This window comes from Rhinatrema bivittatum, chromosome 9 (assembly GCF_901001135.1).
Source record: "Rhinatrema bivittatum chromosome 9, aRhiBiv1.1, whole genome shotgun sequence".
Classification (NCBI taxonomy): Eukaryota; Metazoa; Chordata; class Amphibia; order Gymnophiona; family Rhinatrematidae; genus Rhinatrema; species Rhinatrema bivittatum.
Window position 1 is genome coordinate 167,079,699 of NC_042623.1, and position 26,966 is coordinate 167,106,664.

The window sequence follows — 26,966 nt, forward strand, 5'->3', positions numbered from 1 at the left end:
CTAGAAGTAATTAGAAAACACGGGCTAAGCTTTTACTTTTCTGCTGATGACATCCAGTTCCATGCACTCTAGGTAAGGATGAGGAGAAATCAATTACCAGTCTCAAAAGCTCATTGGCTGAGATATCTGAATAGTCAATTAAAAATAAGCTTTGGATAAATCCTACAGAAACTGAGATATAGGTGCAAAACCCCCCTCACATAAGAGCGATCCTTCAGCCGTAATCCCTGGGGAAATTCCAATAGTATTTGGTCCCCAAGTTAGAACATTGGGGTTTTAGAAGGGTTTTGACTAGCTTGATATGACACCGCAGATAATGGGCCTTAACTAAGACGGGCTTCCACCTTTGGATGGTGCGGCAAGCTTGAGCTCTTCTTGGCCAGAATTTAGCCACAGTATTTCATATTAAGTATAAGCAGCTTAACTATTGTAATTCTTTTTATAGTGGATTGTCTGTCAAACATACCCAGAAAATCCAGTGTATCGAAAACTCAGCAGCTAGATTGCTGCTGGGAATACAAGTTTTAACGGTTGCACTGGCGTCTGGTGAAAGCTTGGATTCTTTACAGATTGATGGCAGTTGACATTTTAAAACCTTAAGGAGCTTAAGTACTTCCTATCTATCAAGTCCTGTGGCTTTTTATACTCCATCTAGAGCCCTTAGGTCAAGTGATGTCAAACTATCAGAAACCTCCTCTTTATCAGTGGCAGGATAAGTGGGTACCGGAGAGAAGCATTCACTTGTGGGCACCCCTGTATGGGACCCTTTTTTCCTGCAGAACTCCGTGGACTTGGAGACTATTTAAAGTTTAGGAAGATTTAAAGGCATGGCTATATATTTCTGCTTTTAAGTAACATATGATTTCTTCCAAAACAAAATGGCAGGTGCTCTAGATGCTTGGGTCTTTGAATGCGAGCCCTACAAGTTTGTTCTTGACTCAGAAAGGCTTACTGCACAAGTTAGTTTCTGATCTTAGATCAGAGCAAATTAAGAAATGTCATTTGAAATGTGGCTGGTAGCATCACTGGTGGTTTCATTTTGAGCTTTATTAGGGGCTTTTAGTTGATTTTTAGTGTATTTTGTCATTGTCTTGTTTTTTTCTTCTTTACTCTGGCTAATTTGGGGGTGATTTCCAAAAGCATTTATGTGCAGAATACACGATTTTACGCATATGAAAGGTTTTGGGTTTTTTTGTAAATTACCCTGGGGGATAGTATGTATGAAAGTAGGAGCAGAGGTGATTTTCTGCATGCTTTTACACGTGCTGGAAAGAGGCATTCCCAGGAGAGGCGTTAGGGGTGGGGGAAACCATTTCCATTTTCAAAAGTCTGCATGGAAATGTACCTGTATCCGTTTATACCTGCTTCCAGGCAGGCATAGGTGTGCATGTAAGCCTTACGCAGGCTGTTATAAAATCAGGGTCTGATTTTCAAAAGCATTTACACTCTTAAAATTGGATTTTACACATGTAAATGCACTTTACCGATGTAAGTGGGCTTTTGAAAGTTGCTACAATAAATGCCATTGAATTGTCCATAGGTTTTACCCACATAAAGTGCACTTAACGCGGGTGAATGGCTTTTGAAACTTGCTAGGATAGTATCTTACATTTACATGCGTAACTCTTTTAAAAATTCATCTGTTAGCCTTTTTATGTACTGCTTTGTATCTCTGTTGAATGTTTTGAGTGAGCCACCGTGAGCATCACTGTGAAAGGCAGATTCACAAGTAAATAAGTAAATACCAGCCAGTGCAGTCGCTGCACGTATGCTGCGCCTGCCGCAATGCCGGTGCGAAGTCCCATGGGTGCTTCCTGTATCCACAACGCACGCACTGGCAAATTTTCAAAGGGAAAATCCCTGGGAAGTTTGAGTTTGCAGGTCTGCAAGCTGCATGGGGGAGACTGAAAATTACCCCCGTTTTATCTAGAAAAGGGGAAGAGACGATATAATACAAACATTCAGATATCTAGCTGGATTTTTTTTTTTTTTTTAACTTGGCAGTTTCCTCCTGCTCCTTTGTGCTTCTAATTCAGTCAGAACCAGGGCTGGATCTGTTGCCATGAGCCTTCACCTGCAACTTCTCTGCGATTTTTTTTTTGTCCTATTTTACATCCCCTCCCAGCTTTATTTTAGTCCAGTCATTACAGCAACAGTACTCGACCAAGGCCCATACACAAAGGCTCCTTCCAGAACCCTGCAATCAGGAGTCCTAAATTCAGTCAGTAGGTGTCACCATTGCCCAATGACTGTGACTCCCCCTGCCCCCCATAGCTGTGACCCAAGGCATAGAAGACCTGATCCTGGGAATCAAATCCAGGGCCCTCCGCATGGCAGTACTCAACCCTGCTATTGAGCCATGGAGCTGGCCTGTCTAGCTGGATTCAATAAAGTGCCACAATGTAGCATTCTCCATAAAATCAAAAGCTCAAGAAGGGGACAACATAAGAGGCTGAAGGGAGGGAGGCGTGATAGCAATGTTAGAAAATACATATTCACTGAAAGGATGGTGGACACCTGAACAGACGTCTAGCAGAGGCAGAAATTTAGCATATATAATGGGAGGGATACAAAGAGATGAGGAGGTAGTGCTGACTCGCATTATTCGTACCTGTGAAAATGGACTTTGGTAGCAGAGTAAAAGAGGGAGAAGACTAGAGACCGAGTAAGACCTGTGATAACACAGTACTGGAACAACAGTGGCACTGCAGGTCAGGACTGAGGTGTGAGAGTTTTGGTACTAGCCTGTGGCATAGCCACATGTGGGCCTGGGTGGGCCATGGCCCAGCCACTTTGAGCTCAGGCCCACCCACTTAGCGTTGCCCCGGCCCAGCAGCCTGAGAAGAGAGGCCCTATCTCAGGGCTCCCGCAAACAGGCCCAGCGCTACACAGCAAAGCAGTATTCAAAGAGGGAAGGTGGCCCGGGAGGCTGCCGATGGAACCTGTTCCACCAGTGTCCAAAGAGAAGGTGGCCTACGAGGTCACCAGTGGCTCCCATCCCACCGGTGGCTGGAAACAGAATGAGGCCCGGGAGGCTGCCAGTGGACCCTATCCCACTTGGCAGCCAAAAAGAGAAACCTGACCGGAAAGAGCCCATTTGCCTGCTCCTCCTTGTTTGTCGGCCTTACCTAATTCAAAACCCTTGCAGCTTTCAAGTGCTCTATGCTGATCTCGCGATGCACGAGATCAGGATAGAGGAAGAGCTAGGCGCAAGAGTTTTGAATCGCATAGGGGCCAGCATACAAGGAGCAGCAGCAGCAGGAGCAGCAGAACAGGCTTCTCCTTATGTTCCTGATGGGGAGACTGCCTGGGTTTTGTGTTTGCGAGTGAGTGGGAGCCTGCCTGGGAAAAGAGGGTGTTGGTGTGAATGGGAGCCTGCTTGGGTATGTGTGTGAATGGGATCCTGCCGTGGGGTGGGGATGTGAATGGGAGGCTGCCTGAGGGGGAGGTGTGAATGGGAGCCTGCCTGGGAGAATGTGTATGTGAAAGAATAAGTGGAAATGGAGAAGCTGTGTGTATGTGTGAGAGAGAGTGCATGTGAGAGTGAGACCCTGTGTGTGTGTGAGTGAGGGAGCGTATGTGCATAAAAGTGGGAGCTGCATGTGAGAGAGAGTACGAGAGTGGGAGCCTCTGTGTGTGTGGGAGTGGCAGTCTGCTTGTGAGAGTGAGAGTGTGTGTGTGTGTGTGTGTGTATGTGTATGAGTTTGCATGTGACAGCCTTTGTGTTTGTGTGGGAATGTGAATCTGTGTGTGAGAGAGAATGTAAGAGCGAGAGCTTGTGTGTGTCTATGATAGGGAATGGGAACCTGCATCTGAGAGCCTGTGTGTGTGTGATGGTGGGGTGGGATTGAAACCTGCAAGTGAAAGCCTGCATGTGAGAGAGAGCATATGAGAGTGGGAGCCTGTGTGTATGTGAGAGAGAGCTTGCAAGAGTAGGAGCCTGTGTGAGAGAAAGCATGTGCTTGAGAGAGTGCATGTGGGAGAGAATCTGTGTGTTTATGAAGGAGGAAGGAAAGTAGATAAGAGGAGAGAGAAGAGGCAAAGAATAAAATAAATCCTGAAAAAGGAATTAAGAAAAATACAGACAAGGGGAACAAAGAAACATGGACCAACCGATTAGAAAAATAAGATCAGACAACACAGGTAAAAAAGACAATTATTTTGCCTTTCAGCAATTGGAATATGCCATCTTTGGGAATGTGCATTTCTTATATATTTGTATTTTGATGTTTCTTCAGTATTGCAATGTTCACAGAGGCTGAGGCTGGTTTCTCAGGCTTTCCATTTCAGTTTTCTCTGCATGTTTGTTTCTAATTTGTTGCAAATCTTAAATTCTTATGATGATAATTAAGGTATTTTTAATGCTGGTAAGTGCTTTAAATAACAGAATTAAAATATTTTAAATCAGCACTCATGCTGAAATATTTAGAAATCCATTGTCAAATGCACTCTAAGGCATTATTTATTGATAAGATTACTAATAGTAACATGGGAGGCCCACCCATGTTAACCTTGGGTCCCCCCAAAAATTAATTTCTGGCTATGTCACTTGTACTAGCCTAGCATTAACTGCTTCAGGTCAGGAATGAGGTACACAGGAAGAGCTGTGGGGGGAAGGGAGGAGAGTAGAGATGTACTTCAGGTAAAAATTTTGTGTCGGGCTTCGTTTCGGGTCCCTCCCCATGGGAATTTCATTTTTCCCACGGTTCGGGGTTTTATTTTCGGGGGCCAAGATTTTCAGGTTAGCGCGCACTAACTCAAAAATGAATTTTTTCCAAAATTTCGGAAAACATTTAATCGCTTTTCGGTTCTCCCGAACCATTCCAAATGAGGCAATTTCGTTGAAATTACCTAATTTCCCTAGAGGAGAGCTCTCAGTACTGTTTTGAGAAGGATCCACAGTAGTTCAGGTACAATTGGCAGAGCTTGGGAGCTGGGGGTGGTGAGGGTTCCTTCCATACTGGAATAATAGAGGGCATTATCAATAATGTTTGGTCCAGTGCTGGCAAAGTAAGCATTGTTGTGATTCTGTGATTTTATTTATTTATTTTATTTTGTTTGCTTTTATATACCGATATTCAGCAATGCCATCATGTCGGTTTACATATAATAATTTTAACTAAAAAATGGATACAATGTAATAAATATAATAAATGAGGGGAAAAATGGGATATGTATTAAAAATATAATTATCAAATATGTTAAAAATCAATGAAAGATTGGGGGTTGAGAAGAGGGAGAAACAAGAGAGGGGTGGGAAAGAGTGTAGTGATTGATAAAATAGAAGGAAGGGGGATGGGAAAAAGGGGAGTAAAGGTTTTTAGAGCTGAGGTTTTAGGGCAGCCCCTCACTGATTGCTCCGTCTGTGTCACTTCTGTGCTATGGGAGCCTTGTCATAGGTTCATCCACCAGCAGAGAGAAAGAAGCCTGTAACCCTTGCACAAATACCAAATCCAGTTTAAAAACGTATTTTTAGCAAGAAAGCGTACTATTTAAAGAAAGGTAAAGATGCGGTCTGAATTCCGCTGGCACGGAGAGGTGAAATGCGAGTGGCCCCAGGTGAGATGCGAAGTGTTTGTGGGAAGCCTGCTACCGTGGCCGTTTTCTCAGCTGTTGCTTCTTCCTTTGGCTTGTCTCATGTGGGGAGAACAGGACAGCTCTGTTCTGTCCATCTCCTCTTGGCCTCTCAGGGCCCTCCAGCTTATACCTCCTCCGCTGCAAACAGCAGGAGGGAGGGGCTCCCTGGCAGGTCCCAGGCCAGTAGCAGCACTCAGCAAAAGTCATATACATTTCAGGAAGAGAAACTTGAAAATATCTATTGCGCAAACTGTAAGCGAGTTGTTTTTTTTATTGGGGTCTCTGCACATTCTAGGGTTTTCTGGACACTGTATTAAGGGAGCGGACATAAAAGAGGGGATGAGGCATTAAATAAGGGGCTTCAGAGGATTAAAGGAGAGAGGAGTGAAGGCTTAGGATATACCCAGAGACTGTAGGGGGGTACAGGAGAGGGGGATGAGGGGATAGGATATTTCCAGAGACTGCAGAAGTAAAGAAGATTCAGATAACTCTATTGGCATGACAGTTCTATATGTGTTGCCAAAGGACTGTAGAGAATCCAAATCTTTCAACCTGCTGATTGACAAAAGAAGCAGGTTTTGTGAGCTTTGCAAAAAAAATAAATAAATAAAAAAGGTTGCCATTTCATCGTTATTTTTCAGGCTGCTTCTGGTAGTGTTAAAAGTAGCTCTGATCAGAAACTAGGAACTCTTCACATATAATGAAGAGGGGTGCCCCCTAGTATGCTGACGGAGAAGAGTGTACAGCAGGCCAGTGCAGTCTGGACAGGAACTTTGCAACTCGTATAGGGAAGAATATTATTTGGTGGCTTTTCTCTGGACCTGGCCTGTTTCCTCGTTCTCACTGCCATGTTTCATTCTCCCTTCCCATACAGGTGAACAATAATGGAATCCTCTCCTTCCTGAAGGAAGTCTCCCAGTTCACCCCTGTAGCATTTCCTATATCCAAGGACCGCCGGGTGGTGGCCGCCTTCTGGGCTGATGTGGACAACCGCCAAGCTGGGGAAGTGTACTACAGGGAAAGCAAGGACCCAGCTACCCTGCAGAGGGCCACAAAGGACATCCACAAATATTTCCCAGACTTCCCCGACTTTCGTGCCGAATGGGCTTTCATTGTTACCTGGTACCGGGTGACCTTTTTTGGAGGCAGCTCCTTCTCTCCAGTGAGTTCTCGGCTTTGGTGGGGAGGCGACATGGGTACAGTGTAGGCGGTGCAAGAAGGGCGATACGCAGTTTGTTTAATGACGTGATTAGAGATATTGCACCCGGTTATGCAGCCAGAGTCTCTGTCCTGGTGAAAGGAGGCTTAACTGGAGCCTCGGAGTCCTTAAAGGTTTCTTCACCTCAGTCTGTGTAATGGGAGAAATTAACAAGAGGAGAGAACAAGGGTGGTTATGCATTTATTAAATTTATATTCTGCCTTTCAGGCACTTCAGAGTGGAAGACATGTAGGTATGTGGAGGGGAAGCACTGTAGGTGTCCCTCTGTCTCCAGAGGGCTTACAGTCTAAATTTGTACCTGGTCAGCTTTCCAAAACTGTTGAGAGCGTATGGTGGGTGCGGGGACTGCAAAAAAATCCCATCCATTTTCATTGTCTGAAAATGCCCTTATTTTTCTGTCCCAGCATTGATACGTCTAAGTCTCCAGCATCACCCACAGATAAAGCTGATGATTAGATTGTGACTGCGCTGAAAGAACATTTTGCACACAGGCCATCTGAAATCATTCAGTGATTTAAGTCCTCACGAACCTGTTGCTGTTTACATGTCTAAACCCTGCAATTTTGGAGAGCATTTTGAAGTCAAACTGAGAGATCATTTTGTCTGTGGAATATGTGATGAAGCTCTGCAGTGTCACCTCGCTGAGACCAACTTAAATGTTCACAGTCACTTGAGAAAAGGCCGTTGTACTGGAGGCAGTGTCACAGCACAGGCATGAAATCCATTTGGCCATGTCAACAAGAATACGCCATGTGCGCAAATGGCCTGTCAAATCCAAAAGCAGAAGAGAAGGCGAAATTCATCTCATTATGTTTACACTGTGGTGGAAATTATACACTGGATTCGTGCCATGTCAGGGATTCTGAGTGTTGCTTTTCTAAGCGGAAAGATCACAGCAAGCGTGTCTGCTGCCCACAATCCAAGACTTCAAGAAAGAGAGAAGAGGACTGTGAGCAGCTACAGACCTATTCCATGCATATTATCGAATCAGCCAAAAGATCAAAGCATCCACAACATAAACCACAGCAATTCTAAATGGAGCACCATGGGAGATAGGAGACTTGGAAGCCATTATTCCTAAGGTCTCACAAGAGGATCAAGGGCCTATATATGAAGGTGTGATAAAAACAATGCGTTCCCATGCTGTTTTACAGCAAGACAATTCCTGCAGGATTTACTAAACCACAGTACTCTGGTAAACCCCACGGGAATTTTCTTTCATTGCCTTGGCTGGGAAAATTGCATGTTCCTGGCCACAGCAATGTGCAGTAACTGAGTTGACCAGTTTAAAGGATCTATAAGGCCCTGTAACAATCCCCCCATCCCCTGGCCAGTGGGGGTAAAAGAAAAGGCCCAGGGCTACCCTCCCCAACCCCACCCAGCACATACATTTATTTTAATGTAGCATCATTAAGCTCCTCCCACAGCAAATTACCCTGCTTTGGCCTCCAAAAGCCCATCACCATTCCAAATATCTTTCTCCTCTAAATCCTCCCAGAAACCCCTAGCTTACCCACTAAGGCCCACTTACACCTTATCCTAAAGGGGCAGGAGCAATCTCCACTTGGTACTGGTTTGCTGGCACCATATTACAAAATGGCGCTTGCTCACCTCTGGATCCCTTGGATTGCCTTGCAGGTCAGTCAGTGTAGTAAATGAACCCTGTGGTGAGCACGTTGGTCTCAGCATCATCCAAATATTCTGCTACATCAGGGGTAGGTAAACTACAGCCCATGGGCCAAATCTGACACATCACCACCTTTCCTCCAGCTTACCTACCTCTTGCCAAAGCTACACCATGTGTGGCCCGTCAACACTCTGACCTGTCTGCTGCGTGCCCGATATCATCAAAAGCCCAAAATGTCACCCTTGATGATGCACAACATCAGGCTTTCAATGATGATGTTGGGCATGCACGCATGCAGGCAGGCAGATTACATAGTCAGTATAATAAAGGAAGCTAACTTGGCCAGCATTTCGCCACCATGGCTGCTTCAGGGCTTATCAAATTCTCCAAATGCAAAAAACATTCACTGATGGTCTATAATGAATGCAGCAAAATAGCTAAATTCATGGTAAACCAGCTGGTCTTCATTAAATGTTTTTTTGCCACTGTGGCAAAACGCTCTCTATGTCAGCTTGCTTTATTATACCTTTTTGGTCCTGGGGCCATTGTTCTGCAATCAGCACATAGGACTGGACTAGCATGCTTTTCTTTGAAGCATCTTTTCATCTATATAATCCGTGCATAATTTTTGCATGTTTTAATGAAGTTAAGTATATTTTTGTCACTTGGGTGGTTTAAAGATTATAGCTGTAACCCCCTCTCCAATTGATATCCAGAATATAGGGACCACTAAGAGTCCTAGGACCAATCTTATCTTTCCGAACCCCTAATTCCTCCTGCCATGTACCACCGAATGTTGACCACTGGAATGCCGGGGTTTCACTGGCGGCGAGGCAGACAAGCCTCCAGGCCCTTGGTGAATGGAGAGGGAGGATGAAGACATAGTCTCTCCAATCCCACAAGCTCCACTCTATCTTTCTCACTCCAGTAAATCTCGGCGGGCTTATTCTCAAACTCAGAAAGAACAGGCAGGATGTTTGAAATGGTGTTCAAATACAAAGTTTACTGTAAATTGTAAGAACTTGATCAAAAATAGAAAATCATAAAAATAAAAAATCTCTTGATTCAGATAGAATGAAAAACTCCAAGTGCTTTAGTCTCTCTCTCTCTCTCTCTCTCTTTCTCGCCCCAAATCTGAGTCAATGTCTCCTCCTGGTGACAAAAACATTCTTTCCTCCAACAACTGGGTTGGAAGGTGGTGGCAAAACTCCAGCAACAGTTCTTACTTTTGGGCAACTACAGTCCCCACTTTAACTAGACACAGGGCAAATTAGCATTCTATCCCAATCCCCTCAGGCAGAGGTAACTGCCCTCCTGAGCTAAGAGCGGGTCAGGAAAAAAATAACTCTCTCAAAGTGTCAAAACTCTTTCCTCTCTTCTCTACTCGCCCAACGTAGAACCCTCCAGATCCATGAGGACTCTAGCAAGACTACTGATCTTGTCTTTTCCCAATTCTGCAGGCTACGTTGCCTACTGGATCCACCAGAAAACACTTTTTCTGCTCCAAAACTAAAGCTACAAGCTGAACATGCTTAACTCAAGTTATATAGGGGGAGCCAGACCAATCCCAGCACCCTAGGCAAGGAAAAATCCCAGGGATGTTCCAAAAACGTAGAAACATGACAGCAGAAGAAGACCTTATGGCCTATTTGCCTGCCCATCCATCCAATTTATCTAGCCCTTACAATTCCCATCACTCCCTCAGAAATCCCCTTCATTTATCCCATGCTTTCTTGAATTCAGATACCGTTTTTGCCTCCACAACCTCCACTGGGAGGCCGTTCCATGCAACCACTACCCTCTCTGTAAAAAAGTATTTCCTAAGATTACTTATGCGTCTATCCCCTTTCTAGAGCCTCTTTTCAATTGAAAGAGACTAGCCTCCTGTGTATAGAAACCTTTTGGATATTTAAAGGTCTATCATGTCTCCCCTATTTCACCTTTCCTCTAGGTTGTACATGTGTACATGAGTCTATCCCCATATGCTATAGAATGAAGCCACTGATTATTTTAGTATCCACACTCTGGAGCAATTCTATCCTGTTTATATCCTTTTGAAGGTGCGGTCTCCAAAATTGTACACAGTATTAATCCAAATGAGGTCTCACCAGGTACTTATACAGGGACAATATCACCTCCTTTTTTCTTGCTGACCATTCCTTTCCCTATGCAGCCAAGCATCTTTCTGGCTTTTACCACTGCTTTATATATCTGTTTGGCAACTTTGAGATCATCAGATACAATGACCCCCCCAGATCCTGCTCCTCTTTTATACTTAGAAGAATTTTGCCTCCAATACTGTACCCCTCCCTTGGGATTTTGCAGCCCAAATTCATGACTCTGCATTTTTTAGCATTAAATCTTAGCTGCCAGTCTCTAGACCATTCCTTGAGCTTCGCTAGATCCCTGCTCAAGTTTTCCACAGCTTCCTGGCTGTCTACCCTGTTGCAGAATTTGGTATCATTGGCAAAAAGACAAATCTATCCTGACAATCCTTCTGCTATGTCGCTCACAAAAATGTCCAGGGTCCAAGGTCTCAACTCTGAGGCACACCGACCTTATCAGAGTAAATTCTATTTACCGCTACCCTTTGTCGCCTCCCACTCAGCCAGTTTCTATCCCAGTCAGTCACTCTAGGTTCCATACCAAGGGTGCTCAATTTATTTATAAGTCTTCTGTGTGGAATTGTGTCAAAGGCCTTACTGAAATCCACATCTACTCTCTCCCTTAATCCAACACTCTGGTCACCCAATGAAAGAAATTGATCAGATTTGTCTGTCAAAATTTACCTCTAGTAAAACTATGTTGCCTCACTCTTACAATCTATTGGATTCCGGAAACTGCACTATCCTATGTTTTTAGCAGTGATTACATTAATTTGCTCACCACAAAGGTCAGACTAAGCAGTCTGTAGTCCCCAGCCTCCTCCTTACTTCCACTTTTATAAATAGAAGCACATCAACCCCTCTCCAGTCCTCCAGAACTAATCCCAACTCTAAAGAAGCATTGAAAATGTCAGCCAATGGAGCTGCAAGGACTTCTCTAAGTTCCTTCAATATCTTTAGATGTATCCCATCTAGCCCCATTGCCTTATCCACTTTTCATTAGCTCCTCACAAGCACACTGTTCTGAAAATCAATTGAGTTTTCCCTCACTTCTAATCTTATTTGTGTTTGCTTTATGTGGTCCTACTCTAGGCCCTTCCACAGTGAACACTGAACAGAAATATTTGTTACCCAATTTTGCTTTTTCCTCATCAGCTTTTACATATTCCTCCCCTTTCCCTCTGAGTATCACAATGCAACTTTTGCACTTCCTTCTATCACTATCATATCTAAAAACTGTCTTGTCCTTCAATTTAACCATATTTTCTATTTTTTTCTTCCATTTCAATTTTGCATCCCTGACTACTTTCCCATTTTCTTTTAGCTTTTCTAGATATTGTTGCCCATCTTCCTCTTTCTGTGATGCTAACCTTTTCTCCATTACCTTTGCAGCTACTTCTTTAAAAAACCATAGTAGCCTTTTTTTCCTATTTCCTTTATTTACTTTCCTACAAAAGGTTAGTTGCCCTTATAATATCTCTTTTTAGTTTTGCCCATATTCTACTTCCCCTAGATTTTCTCAGACTGCTAATAACTCGCCCATTTTAACACAATTAGTTTTCCTGAAGACTAGGACCCTTACCTTTGAATGTACTTTCATCTCTTGTGCACTATAACTGAACAACACCATCCGATGATCTCTGGATCCCAGATGATTATCAATTACAACATCAGAGATACTGATCCCATTGGTAAGCACCAGTCCAGTATTGCCCTCTCCTGTGTGGGTTCCGTTACCATTTGACAGAATAAGTCTCCTTGCCAAAAACCTCTCCGTAGAGTTGGAAAAAGGAAACAGTGGTAAGGGAACAAAGTAGCCCTTACATAGTAAAAAGATAATGAGTTATTTCAGAGATTCTTCTTAACTTGTGATTGACCTTAAAGCCATTTGTATAGCATGCTATACAATCTAATCGTTCCATGTAATTTCTCTCTCATTATTATATGTTCAATGTAGACCGATACGATGTGCAAACGGTTAGCGGTATATAAAAACCTTTAAATAAAAATTAAATAAATGTGTGTTACCTTCATGTTTGGCTGAGTTCTGAGATTTTCCGTGCCCCCCCCCCTTTTTTTTTTTTTTTTTTAAATAATTGCTTAGAGTTTGGTATGTAACCCCCCTCTTCGGGTGACTCCATAATGCAGGGGCACAAAACAGTCCCCAGGACTCTTCCCAGATCTCCTTTGTCTTCCTCCAGCACAGTCAATGATCAACAGTAGGCCATTGGGGTACCAGAGGTTTTCCGGCGAGGAGGAGGACAAACCCCCAGGGTCCTAGGGTCACGGGGATGGAGCCTGGAACAGTCTCTCATAGCCACAATCAGATCTCAGATGTTATCTCAGCTGGCACATCCTTGAACTGGACAGCAGCAGACTGGATACTTGGAGTGATATTCAAATTAAACTTTACTATAACTTGATCAGATTCCAAACTCACAAAAAAGAAACTCAGAGATCTCTGCATACAATGTAAAGGAAAATTCCAAGCACCCTTAGTCCTCTCTCTTCAACCACTGGGTCAATTCTCCTTCATAGTGACAAGAAAAGTAGGGAGAAGTCCTTTGAGTGGGTAGGAATTGGTGGGAAAATATTCCTCCCAACGAAAAATAGAAAACCAAACTCTCCAAATCAATTCTTTCTTTTGGACAACTGCAGTCCCCACTTAAATTGGATGCAGGGCAAAGCAGACCCCCTAACCTATTCCTCCCAGGCAGGGAGACTTCCCTCCGGAGCTGGGAGCAAGTCCAGAGAAGAAAATAAACTCTATCTTCTCTTCTCCTCTTCCGGGGCAATACCTCTCCTACATCCAAGAGGGCACTGGCAAGCAAGGCAAAGTGCAATGGGGCCTGAAGTTGGGGACCACCAAAAATCTCCTCCTTATTATCCAAAAACCAAAACTGCAACCATACTCTGCACATGATCAGTCAGGCTTTATAGACCGAGCTAGACCAAGCCCAGCACCCTGGGGAAGGGAACAACCTTAGGGTTGCTCTAAACGCTGCCCAAAGTTTCCCTTAGAGTTAACCAGAGAAACATAAGTGGTAAGAGAACAAAGTACCCCATACAAATACAATAATAATCTCTGCAAATTTGAAATTTGTATTAGACTTTGATTAAGTTTTTTGATTTACTTTTGTTCTAATTTCGAAGGGCCAGATATACTTAAGGATGTTTCTCATTTTGTATCTATAGGGAAAATGCCTTCTATGTATTACCCCTAAAATTATCTTTTTTAGGTTGAAGATTTTGCTGATTTTGGTAGAAGCTGGGATCATGGTTACAGGGACTTCCAGGTGCTGAAAATGGTAGCACTTAAGCTGCTAGATACTGAAATGCCTGCGGCATGTGATGGGGGTTTGATTGGAGTGGCAGTGAGCTCCACGAGGGACTTCTCCTGGCCCCTGTTGCAGCTGATAACTTGTACTGTGGAACCAGCATAAAAAAGTTTTCCTATCTCAGTGCTATATGACTACCAGAAAAACAACAATGATTATTATGGGATTGTGCAATGTGAGTATCCAGTATAGGACATATCAGGGTTCATTGGTCACAAGTGGATGTGGCATAAGCCTCCTGAGAAGAAACTGATTCAAAGTTGGTCAAGGTCGAACTCAATGAATTTGTGAAAGTCTTCTCTGAAGATTTGTGAACCTACCCATGACCAAACATTTTGCTGGAGCTGAATCCATCGATTACATCAAAGCACACGAGATTCTATTTATGATGAAGCCAAAACTTGATGCAGGAATTGAATTTAATGTTTCAAAAGGTATTTTAGACCTTCTCACATTCCCAAAATGGAAAATACCCAGTATTTCAGTGGAGAAAACAGATAGAGATATTCACATCTATGGCAACTATAAGATCAGAATTAGAAAAAAATGTTAAGTCGCATTTATATCTTATGCCATCCAGTGCTGACATTAGAAGAATGGTACATTTTTTCTAAGGTGAATTTAACACACATCTACCTACTTCTGGAAGTTAATTAAAAATCTTCATAAATACACATGTTCATTGCACATCAAGGACTGGTCATGTTAAATGCTTCGAACTTAGAGTGTTAACTACATCAGGAATATTTCAACAATTCATGGATACATAGTACATAAAAAAGGAGTTTTTATGTACTATGATCATATCTTGGTTATCGCAGGTTCAGAATTGCTGGAGTTAGCTTATTCCTAAAGATGGAAAATTATGTATTGCATGGCCAACATAGAGTGCTGGGTTATTGTTCAACATGTGTCAGTACAACACTGTGTATGTCTAGAATTGCTATACTGATTAATAATGATGGGACCATTCACAATGTCCCATCACCCTGTTCGAGGCAGGAGTTATAAGATTTCTTTTGGCTTGTCAAATTCTGTCATATGTTTTTTAAAGATAAGGCCACAATCACTGAGCCCCTTCCAAACTCTTCTAGACAAGAGTACCATGGAAGTAGATGAGCCAACCTGAAGATTCCATCTCCAATTGACTATTGTCAGCTGAACAGTACTGATGGACTATGATCAGAAGAAACCACTGATTCTCATGTGTAATACTTTAACATATGGTGTGGTGCTATACTGAGCACATACAGGTGTATGGAGCTGAGTCACCCATTGTCTGCTATTCAAAGATATTAACATTCACCGAAAGAAATTATGAACAAATTAATCGCAAAGCATAAGTCGTCATAAAGAAATTCCACAACACAATTTGGTGATGAGGATGGAATCTATCCTGTTAGGCATGAGATGGAAATCTGAAGAAATCATAATCCTTTGTTAAAGTGCTAAAAATAAGTCCACAATGCAAGTAATGTCTCCCTGAAGGCTTAATTTTTCACTTTTTTTTTAAATACATATGACTATAAACTAGCCTGCTGTCCTGGGAAATGGATTGTGAATGCTGATGTCCTGAGTCAACTGATTCTGAAATGTCAAGAAATTTATATTTCACCGCTGCCTGAATTTCTGGTTCTGGAAGCAATACAGGGGTGATGCGAAAAAAGTAGATATTGCCATGTCTTCAACTGTTTATAGAGAGAATGATCTACAAAGAAGCTGGAGGAGCAGCTTAAGCTCTTTTTAGGTTCAAAATGAACTATCAATATACAAGGGATGCCTTCTGTGTAGAAAATTCATCATCATCCGAAAAGTAGAGCGATCACTAATTTTTCAGATCCATACTCTATGCATTCAAGCATTTTACATATAAAAGCTACAGCTAAAAATAATGTCTGATGACTGGGGATTGATGTTATAATTAAATGCACCTTGGAGAAGTTCAATAGTGTCACATGTTGCATAATGCACCATCCAAGGTAGCATTTCATGAAAGGGAAGTTACAATCCATTTTTTGAGACCAAACATCACCTTTGTTGGACCATTCTAAAGTCAAGTGTTCCTCTCTGTCACTAACTCATTGTCCAAGTGAATATTCCTGAAATGAAATCTGATTCTCTACACACTCATTGCACCATTTCCCTATGCATCAGATGATTAAGCTGAGTGAATGGTACAGATAACCAACAACAATCTACTCATCACCCAAGACTGCAACAATGTGCCATGTCAACAACTCATGTCAAATTGCCCAGTCTGGGAATATGCTAGAATTTCATTGAAATCTGGAAGAATGCTGCTAAACAGTATGGAACAATGTGAGTGTCCCATAGAAATACCTAATTCAAGACCCAAAGACTGGAGTGTCAACAGGCCAATGTGCACGTCCCCTCCACAATGGAAAATTATGGACAAGCCACAGTATGACAGTGTCCGTGCAGCTCAAACTATGAACCGTATAAAAAATTATTGTAGTCTGCACTCCTTTAGTGAAGGAATAGTAAAACTACACAAACTTCCACCTGAAGCCCTCTCATGGCTGGCAGATTAATATTGAGCTCCTAAACATATTGCCATACACAAGAATAAAAACCACAAATTTACTGAAGAAGATCATCAAAGGAAGTTGGCCTACCCAACTTGCTTGCTTCTTAATTGCACAACATGTTAAGCCATGTACCACAATAAAACAAAATCTTAGTGCCAACAGTCCTGATGGAATGGGACACTCTGGGAATTAAATCAAAGACAGAGTGCCCTCCTCAAATAAGTAAAGCCAAAAAAAGATAATGAGTAGTGAAGGGTGCTGCATTAATGGCAACCAGCCAAACTAAGCAGGAAAAAATGAAAACCAGGCACACATAAGCAGAAAAAAAAATCATTTTTTTTTAAACTTAATGGGAATTGTCTCAGTGTGTTGTAACATTGGCCAGCACCTACTCCCTCTCCTTGAGGCTAAAGTATCTTAGAAGGCGTTATGGATAATATATGGGGCATTTATTGTTGATAAGCTGTTCTACGTCCCTTTGTAGTGTTCTTAAACATATTTGCAATTTTATATACATATTTTATTGCAAAATTGCTTTTTCTTAGGGCAGCATCATAGTCTTATCTTTTTATACTTATCTCTTTCCTTGCTTCTTTCTCTTACGTTTGTGTCCTTATAATTATATCCTTTATTTCTGTGAGTTGTTTCTCTACTTTTCTTCCTCTTTTGCTACTTTCCATCTCTCTCTTTGAGGCCTTAATCCTCCCCCCACATCACCCTGTTTCTCCTTCCCCTGCAGGTCAACACCTTCCAGACTGTGCTCATCACAGACGGTGAGTTCTCTTTCACCATCTTCAACTACGAGTCCGTCACCTGGACCACGGGGATGCACGCCAGCAGCGGGGGGGACTTCGCTGGGCTGGGGGGCATCGCAGCGCAGGTAGGATCGGGCCCGCCGAAGGGACAGTGCTCCTCACCAACCCCCTGAGACCTCTCTGAGCTGCGCCTGTCTCGCCTCGCATTCAGTGTTCCTTGCTTTAGATCTGGCATGAGTCAGGAAGCAGCTGGGGAATTAGTTTGGTTGGGTTGGGTTTTGTTTTTTTTCCCTGTGAAGTTGTTAAATAGCTGTGTGTTTCCGCTCTCTGCAATGGTGCTACATTTTTTTTCTGGAGCCCAATATAGGCCACTTTGTTAGAATTTGGCCACACGTCTTTACCTTGGCCAGCATCTCATAGCCCCTTCTCGCCTTCCCTAACCTCAGACTTGTAGTTGGGGTGGGAGATTCGGCAGCTGCTGCAGATGGAGGAGGGGGGGCCACTCCTGCCTTGCTTTGTTGTCTGCGGTTCTCTATGTTCTTTCCTCAGAGCCGCGGTCGGATGTGCCGTGGGGCCTTGATCTCTCCCTGGCGCTGTGCCTGCTGCCAGTCTGAGACACTACAGAAGATGGGAAATTACAGGTGCAAAAGAAATAGATGTATTTTTCCAATCCCAGAATGCCAGGGACACTCTCTAACCTGTCCCTTCCCCCTACCCTTCCCCTCCCCCGTACCACCACTTCTATACCTTCCTTCCCCTTCCTTTCTGTACCCCTCTTTCCCAGAGCTTGGACGTGTTTTATGAAGCCGCACCCTAGCACCATCAAAAAGAACGAAAGCAAATAAACAGTAGAACTCTCCCTGTGTTTGAAGTGAGATGTTGAAGTTTCAAGAATGCTCATATATTCCAGACCACTTACCCACTCAAATAGTAATAAAATCGAGCAGTAGTTCAAAAGCACACACTGCAATTCGGTGATACCCTCTATCACCAAGTTGTCATTTTCGTAAATTCTTTAAGAAGTTCTTTTATTTTTCCCAGAACCTCTGGAGAAAGCCCTGTTAGTAAGAGAATGGCCTAGGATCTCACATTCTCTGGATCTTAATGGTCTGTAAGGACTATGATGTCATGAGTGACCCAACACCCTCACATGAACCAATCAGATCACATTCCGCACATTTCAGCAATACATGCCCCCAGGATTCATGTGATTTGCAGGGGAGCTATTAAAATAATTTACAAAATAATTGGGTAAGCTTTCTAAATGATATTGTAGAGTACTATTGGGCATTATTTCTTGCTGTTTGTACCTCTGGAATATTGAACACTTTCTTTTAAGTTTGAAAATAATGACACACTTCTTCCATCCAACCTTTATATCCAAAACAGCAAATTTTAATGTACAGTAGCTGATGACATCGTAATTAATCCGAGTATAGGATTAATTACTATACAGTAAATAGCTTGACCTGGTTGGTGGGAGGGGAAGGTTAGCCAATTGAGCAGAGTGATTAGCTGAACACTCCTAGGGCTTTAGAATATTGGATTTTGGATCAGAAGGCAGAAGGCGTTAGCAGGTATTCGATAGCCTGAACCGGTGTGGGTTAGTGGCCCAGGTGCTGGTCAGTAAAATTAAGGAAAACTAAGCTTCACGCCCTAATCAATAATATCACTCTACAGTGTGTCACAGAGCAGGAACATCTGAGAACCCCAGTTAGAAGGGCTATTGCACTGTACCAGGGAAGAAAGAGCACAGAAGTAACCCTACATTCAGTGGTCATTTTCTTTAAAAAAAAAATAAAATAAAGTTCCAGGTCAGCAGCAGCAGCCTCCACCCACCTTCCGAACCTGCTGCAATGGGGAAAAGGAAGCAGGCTGACCAAAGGTGCCAGGTCAGCAGCACTACCTGCATTAGCACAGCACTGACACTGGAGACTATGGTAGTGGTAAAGAAGAACACACTGCTCTGAAGATACTGAGTTACCTGTGCAGCCCTGGCTCCCTCCTAAGCATGAGATGAGCACAGAGGTTCTTTCCATGGCAGAATAACTTCCTAGACCCTTCAGTGGGGGGAAGCATCCTTCACGTCCTGGCTTCTTTCAGATGAAACTCCACACACACGCTTGATGTTCCCAGAGAATATCCGTTTACTTAGCGATAGATAGCTGCAAGTATTTACAGTAGAACAGACAATCTATTCACACGTCTCAAATACAGTTCAAGTCTTGCATCCGGCTTCTCTGTTATAGCAGGACAGGGACTGTTCACTGTCTTGATCTCTTTATACAACTCGGATTCAAGACAATTAGGGAAAAGTCTCTTTCCTGCAGAGCCCAATCTCCCTTTACTTCCAACCCAACATATTAGATTGAGATGTGGATCATTGACCTGATCATGCATGAAGTACTTTCAGCTTCTCAAACCTTTCCCCTAGGAGTATGATTACTGGCAGATCAGCAATGCTGGTTCCAAGCTGGAAATTGTCGTGGGCATTGTCGGTTCCTTCACAGCAGAGAGTGCAGGTGGCTTAGTAAAACAGGAACGTTTACTGTTCATGCCAGTACTAAAAAAAAAAGAGGCTGGTTCTGCAGTCTACTCCCAGTATTTTCCCTTTTTTATTTCTCAGTGTCTTTCCCACAGTGCCCCTGAGCGGCAGACCCCTTTGTGGTACAGAATCCACTTACACATTCACGCTCTCATGACCTCGTCCCATTATTGAGAATTCCACAGCACTAACGAAACAATAAGCCTTGCAATAATGGTTAACGTAGCAGGGTTCTAGCTCTTTATTTTTCTGCAGGCAAAGAGACATATCCGTTACTGTTTCTATAGGTCAAGTCTTGTTACAGGCTTCACTATGTGACGTCACTGGGTGACCGCTGGTCATTAGAGCAATACAGTTGCCATTCACTTCATATCATCAGAAAGGCTCTGCAAGCTTCTTCCAATAATTCTCTTGGTTCATTCTGCCATAGTACCCCCTAGTGGCAACTCCTTGTGTAGCATGCACTTATGAGTTAATACTCATAACACAAGTCACCCAGAGATCTCTTGTACTGGTAATCCTAATACTTATCATTTACCGTTTTCACTTTGTTATATATTTGTAGCTCTTATTAATCCACTTTCCAGAGAGAGAATTTTCTCTAGCTCCTATCTCTTTCTCTTCTAACCTGGGAAAGATTCCCTTTGCTCACTCTCTTTCTCCCCCTTCAGTCTACTTGGGTAGAGCTCCTTTCCTAGGAAAACTCTTGTAAATTTCCCACATGGGTCTCTGCATACTGCGTACTGGCAGAAACCACCTACTGAACCCCTAAAGGGGGCAAGCAGGAGTGGGGTGAATTTTAAAAGCCTGGCGCGTGCCAAAGCTGGGAGACACGTGCAGAAATTTGGCCAGCATGCGTGGCACAGATTTTAAAACGTATGCACATATCTCCTGGCAAAAAGATTTTCACGAAAAAGGGTGATCGGCATGGTGTGGGTGGGGCATGGGCGTTCTAGGATTTATGAATTAAACCAGCGCATAAATACGTATGCGCATAAGTGCACGCCAGTGCCTGACAGATAACTTTATTTCTGCTTTGGATGGCATGTAAGGCCTAAAACAAAAAAAACAAAAAAAAACTAGACTAGTCAACGGGGCTAACAGGGTAAAAGGGAGGCTAATTAATAGGGGGGTTAGGAAGTCCTATCCTTTATCTGGGTGAACTGGGAATGAACTGGGGAAACTGGTAATTGCGTCGGCGTGGATGTCTACTAAATGTTTCCCACTTAGGCGGTAGGGGCACGTAAGTGGGGAACTTATTTATTGACCTAAAAACTAAGCCATTGTCTAAGATCCTATGTTAATCTCTGTTATATTACTCTTAGTCACGTTAATCTTTGTTATACTACTCCTAGTTATGTTTTTAACTAATTATGTTAATCATATGCCTTTGATCTCTTCTCTCCCACACTGTAAACCCCCTGTTCATTGTAACTTTATCTTCCTAGTTAATTGGTTACCCCGAGTTTCAATGTAAACCGGTACGATAAGACGCTAGTCTTGAGTATCGGTATATCAAAAGTATTTAAATAAATAAATAAATAAAATAAATAGGGGCGGCATTTGCGCGCACATGTGCGCATTCGTACGAAGCCTACTTTATGCAATGTGTGCATATACATGCGTATGTTATAAAATAGCCACGTGCTTTGGCGCAAGCCGGCATACGTGCATTCATGTGCACCTGCGCGCCGGTATCAAAATTGCCGTCCCTGTTAGAGCATGATTTGGGCTTTGGTAAGGCAAAAGAATCTTACACCTGTTTCCCTGACCAGTTCATTTAAGGACAGGAACTTTGTTTCTCTGTCACAGGAGATCCCAGAAGTAGCCGATCCTGTAAACACTGGGGAGAAATCCAAAGGCCGTACTTGATGCTAGTTACGAATGGTCCATACTTAGCCATTATCTGAAAATTACATATCCTGTACCCACAAAGGACAATAGTTAATGCTTTTCATGCATTAGAGTGGGCATAGGAGGCTTGTATCTTTAAGCCTTAATGATGTCAGCAGTGACATCTACTGGGTATAAATATAGGGTGCATTATGTGTGCACCTTTTTTTGTCTTGGGGATTTTCTTTTTTGCATTTGATTTTAGCTGTTTGCTGCTGCCTTGCTGTCTGGTGCAGAAACCTGTGCATGCAACCTTTTTCTTATGAAGAAGTAAATCAATTACTGTGCTCCTAGGATTAAGGCCTAAGTTTTAGAAAAAGCCCTTGGGAGGAATCATGGGGACCACAGAAGGAATAGCCTGCCTCATAGAAGTCTTGTTGTTTGTCTCACTGATCGAGTAAGTGAATGATTTTGCTAATGATGAACTGTACTGGATTTTGCCAGGAATTAAATTCTTGTGTGCGAAGGAACTTGTTTTGCTGCTATAGCCTTTTGCCGCAGTCTGAACGTCTTACTGTGGATTCTTGTGGAGGTTGAACTTGGTGACGACATCCTATTTTTGTGTATAAATAAATTTGTCAATCTTGGAACTAACAGATCCCAGCTGTGGACCAACTTATTCCAGGGTTGGGTTTGTCTGAGGTGAAAGTTGCCAGTGGACTGTTTCTGGGCTAATGAAGCCATTCACTTGGGCAGCTTGTGTTCAGCCACAGAGGGCAAAGGCTTACCCTATTCAGTTGAAAATAAAAAAAATCTATTCATCTTGGGATACCCTGAGCCTGGTTCCCTTCCCATCTGCTGGACCACGTTTCAAGAACCCCAGTGACCAGTGAAAGGTTTGTACTTCTAGTCACTGGGTTATATTTTATGTACCCTAAGTTGGGTTACCTGGATATGAACGATACTTCACATCCGACTTCTTTCTCTGAGGGCCCGTGCATGTGCAGAGTGCAGGAGTAGGGACCTGGAGATGGTAGGTATGATCAGACCCAAGACAACTTTGGAAGCAAAAAAAGATGAAACAGAACTCGTACTTAGACATAGCCATTGTGTCAGTGAAAGGCTAGGCCGCTCTTATACTGTCTTCACTTAATGCTGCCTTTGCTGGCACACCGGCTGAGGGTTATTGTGGTGCTAGCAGCAGCAGTTTCTTCTGCTGTAGCTCCATAATATCTGGTGCTCGGTTTCTTCTACTTGGAACAGGCTGAGGGTGCTTTTCAGAGCAGGCCATGGAAATGTTGATTTGGACCTGGGGGGGTTGGAGGGAAGGAGAGGGAAGCACTTGACTCTTTACCATTGTTAAACAAAAGAAACTGCACTCAAGAGCATTGGTGTTCCCAAGAACATGCAATGTTCCAGGTAGATACCTCAGCTTGAGATAATGCAGTCTATTTATAGTCAATATGCTATTAGATCTCAACAGGTATCTTCTCCTCTCCCCCTGCTCCTGTGTGTTAGAGTTGCAGACTTTCCGAAGGCTTTAGTTAGAGTTTGGGGCACTGATTCCCAGGGCATAGGGAAGAGGGGGCCAACTCTGGTCCTCAGAAGCCACCGTAGAGGCAGTGCATGCACATCTACCTCTAGCGTATTCATTGTGGATATCCTGAAAACCAGATCTGTTTTTGGCTCACGGGGACCTGGCATAGGGGATATCCTTTTGTTTAGGGAAGAAAAGATTCAACTGGTGCCCAGCCCATGTGGCTAGGTCCAGCAGCGAGTTACTGTATGTGAGTGTATTAGTAGGGTATGAGTTCCCATCCGAACACACCGAGTGTGGGTGACGCATTGTACTAGTGGGGTGCGAGTTCCTGTCCCTGCAAACTGAATGCGTGTGACGGATTGTATTAATGGGGTGTGAGTTCCTTTCCTGGCACGCTGACCGTGTGTGACGGATTGTATTAGTGGGGTGTGAGTTCCTTTCCTGGCACGCAGACTGTATGACTGATTGCATTAGTGATGTTTGGGAGCCTATGCCAGTACATTAAGTGTCATTATCTTCGTGGGAGGTGATCTCTTACAGTGACATGCATTCCACTATTTGAAATTTCTTAAGCGAAAAAAGTTGAGGGATGGAAGAAAGAGATATTTGGATCCCTAGTTGATGTGTACGGGAATAATTAATATGAAAGTAGGAGACAACAGAAAAATTGACACAGATTTTTCCATTTAAGAATGAGTCTGTTTCCTAAACCGGAGAAGTGGGTCTCTAAGTAGTGTCCCCTCTTTCTTTCTTTGCCTTAGATTTCTGGAATGCATAATAGAGTTTTATTGATGGGATAGACAGATGGGGTAACAGGGCTGGGCTCACGAGGGAGCCTTCCTCCTCAGAGTCCCCATCTTCTGCTCTTGTCTTCCTAGGCAGGCTTCAACGCCGGTGATGGAAAGCGATATTTCAACATACCAGGGTCACGTACTGATGACATTGTTGATGTGGAGATGACCACAAATGTGGGGATCCCTGGACGCTGGGTGTTCCGGATCGACGATTCCCAGGTGCAGGTGGGGGGCTGCAACAATACAAGTAAGAGATCCTCCAAATTCTGACTGGTAGCCATTTTGAATGTTTATGTCAATTATGTTTTCAGCTATAGTGATTATGCTCAGTGATACTAGGTCCTGATTCACAAAAGCTTTTCTCCCATTCTTTGTCTATGGGAAAAGACTTTTATGAATAAAGCCCCAAATACTAGTGCTATGGACTATGCCATAAATGTGGACTCCAGGATCACCATATAAAATTCCTTATGTGGGCAATTATTAAATAAACTTGCAAGGAAGCATTGAATAATTTTCTAAGAAACATTATATAAGGATCTATATTTGTTTTTTGAGCCTGAAGCTCTGCTCTGCAATTGAAATGCAGTGATGCCACAGAAGGTTCCCAGAGGGCTCTGTGTAACCAGGGACAAGCTGAAGCTTTGCCCCATTGCATCCTGGCCTTACAGTGCTGAATGTTCTAGGAACGTCAAGTCCACAGATATAATGGGAAAAAAGCCAAGACTGCCTCGGCTTGTCCCTGATGGTCTGGAGCCATCTGGTGACCCCTCATAAGAGACCAATCTCTGGCCAGTAGGGATGTGAATCGTGTCCTCGATCGTCTTAACGATCGATTTCGGCTGGGAGGGGGAGGGAATCGTATTGTTGCCGTTTGGGGGGGTAAAATATCGTGAAAAATCGTGAAAAATCTAAAAATCTAAAAACCGGCACATTAAAACCCCCTAAAACCCACCCCCGACCCTTTAAATTAAATCCCCCACCCTCCCGAACCCCCCCCAAATGAGTTAAATAACCTGCAGGTCCAGCGGCGGTCCGGAACGGCAGCGGTCCGGAACAGGCTCCTGCTCCTGAATCTTGTTGTCTTCAGCCGGCGCCATTTTCCAAAATGGCGCCGAAAAATGGCGGCGGCCATAGACGAACACGATTGGACGGCAGGAGGTCCTTCCGGACCCCCGCTGGACTTTTGGCAAGTCTCATGGGGGTCAGGAGGCCCCCCACAAGCTGGCCAAAAGTTCCTGGAGGTCCAGCGGGGGTCAGGGAGCGATTTCCCGCCGCGAATCGTTTTCGTACGGAAAATGGTGCCGGCCATACGCGTATGGCCGGCGCCATTTTCCATACGGAAAATGGCGCCGGCAGGAGATCGACTGCAGGAGGTCGTTCAGCGAGGGTTCCGGCGCCTCGCTGAACGACCTCCTGCAGTCGATCTCCTGCCGGCGCCATTTTCCGTACGAAAACGATTCGCGGCGGGAAATCGCTCCCTGACCCCCGCTGGACCTCCAGGAACTTTTGGCCAGCTTGTGGGGGGCCTCCTGACCCCCACGAGACTTGCCAAAAGTCCAGCGGGGGTCCGGAAGGACCTCCTGCCGTCCAATCGTGTTCGTCTATGGCCGCCGCCATTTTTCGGCGCCATTTTGGAAAATGGCGCCGGCTGAAGACAACAAGATTCAGGAGCAGGAGCCCGTTCCGGACCGCTGCCGTTCCGGACCGCCGCTGGACCCGCAGGTTATTTAAGTCATTTGGGGGGGGTTCGGGAGGGTGGGGGATTTAATTTAAAGGGTCGGGGGTGGGTTTTAGGGGGTTTTAGTGTGCCGGCTCACGATTCTAACGATTTATAACGATAAATCGTTAGAATCTCTATTGTATTGTGTTCCATAACGGTTTAAGACGATATTAAAATTATCGGACGATAATTTTAATCGTCCTAAAACGATTCACATCCCTACTGGCCAGTCAGATGTGAGATGAGTCAGCTGCCTTCAGGCATCACCAAGGTATTCATATAAAATCGAGCCAAAACAGCCTAAAAAAGCAGCAGCAGGAGTTAAATGTAATTTCCTTGAAGCAAAGTGTCGCGTCTTAGTGTCAGTAATGGAGGGATATAGCCAAGGGACCTTCGTTTTCGGTTTTTATTTTATTTTACCAGGGATTTATCAGTTTTTATTACAACTAGAACAAAAACGGGAGAAATCAGTGGAATAAAATGACCCAATATTTTCCCAGGTAATCGTCCTGTTTGTTCTTGTTATAAATACTCATAAATTCTAGGGAAAAACAAAATAGCTGACAAAACGAAGGTCCCCAGATAGAGTGTCACTGTTCCTTCATGAGCGGAGGATGCTGGCTGTGTTGAAATGTTGCAGCTGGCGATCTGAGGGGGGTCTCGCACAAGAGCAGAATGCTGGGTCTTCAGGATGGTCCCTAGAGTAGACGCCAGGGAACTGTGGGGTAGAGCAGTGCATCACTCAGCTGTACTTCTGGTGCAGTGCATATCACTACACTTTCCAGTAAAATCAATGGCTGTATCAAAAAACGAGGCTCTATAAATCTTTCCCACCCCGCCCTCCATGCTATATTTCCAGAATTTACTTAAAGTCATCAAGAAAAGAAAAACAATCAGTTGTTCAAATTATATATCAAATTCATCAAAATAACTTACTTATCCAAAAGTAGTGCTGGATGTGGCTAAGTAAATTATTTTGATGAAACTGATATCTAGTTTGAAGTTCCTCTGTTATTTTTTTTAATTTGACATGATTATATGTATGTATCTGAGCATACACAGCCATCAGGACTTATTCCTCTACAGTCTGGGTTTGTTTTCCTGATGAACTGTTCTGCAGTGCAGCTGCTCTTAATTATTTCGTGTCCTCGGTTTTCCGGTCACAAGCAAGTTCTTGCAAGTCTCACAGCCAGCTGAGCCATCTTACCTGGGTTTCTCCTCCTTCGCAAAGCCAGATTCCAGGTCCAAAATATTTCCAGCTGTGCGCATTGCTTGTGATCGGTGAAGAACACAACTTGATTGTCCTCCGCTAGGTTTGCTCTGCAGTGAGCAAGACTAACAAGAGTGGTTTGGTGAATACA

General features: G+C 43.6%; 1 protein-coding gene across 1 annotated transcript in view; it reads left to right on the forward strand.

The window, feature by feature from the left end:
• SNED1 (sushi, nidogen and EGF like domains 1) overlaps window positions 1-26,966 on the forward strand; it is a 299,702-nt gene that overhangs the window by 89,132 nt on the left and 183,604 nt on the right. The window contains exons 2-4 of the mRNA XM_029616628.1: window positions 6,452-6,739; window positions 17,155-17,295; window positions 23,967-24,129. Coding sequence (XP_029472488.1) covers window positions 6,452-6,739; window positions 17,155-17,295; window positions 23,967-24,129 — 592 coding nt within the window. The remainder of the gene's footprint in view (window positions 1-6,451; window positions 6,740-17,154; window positions 17,296-23,966; window positions 24,130-26,966) is intronic.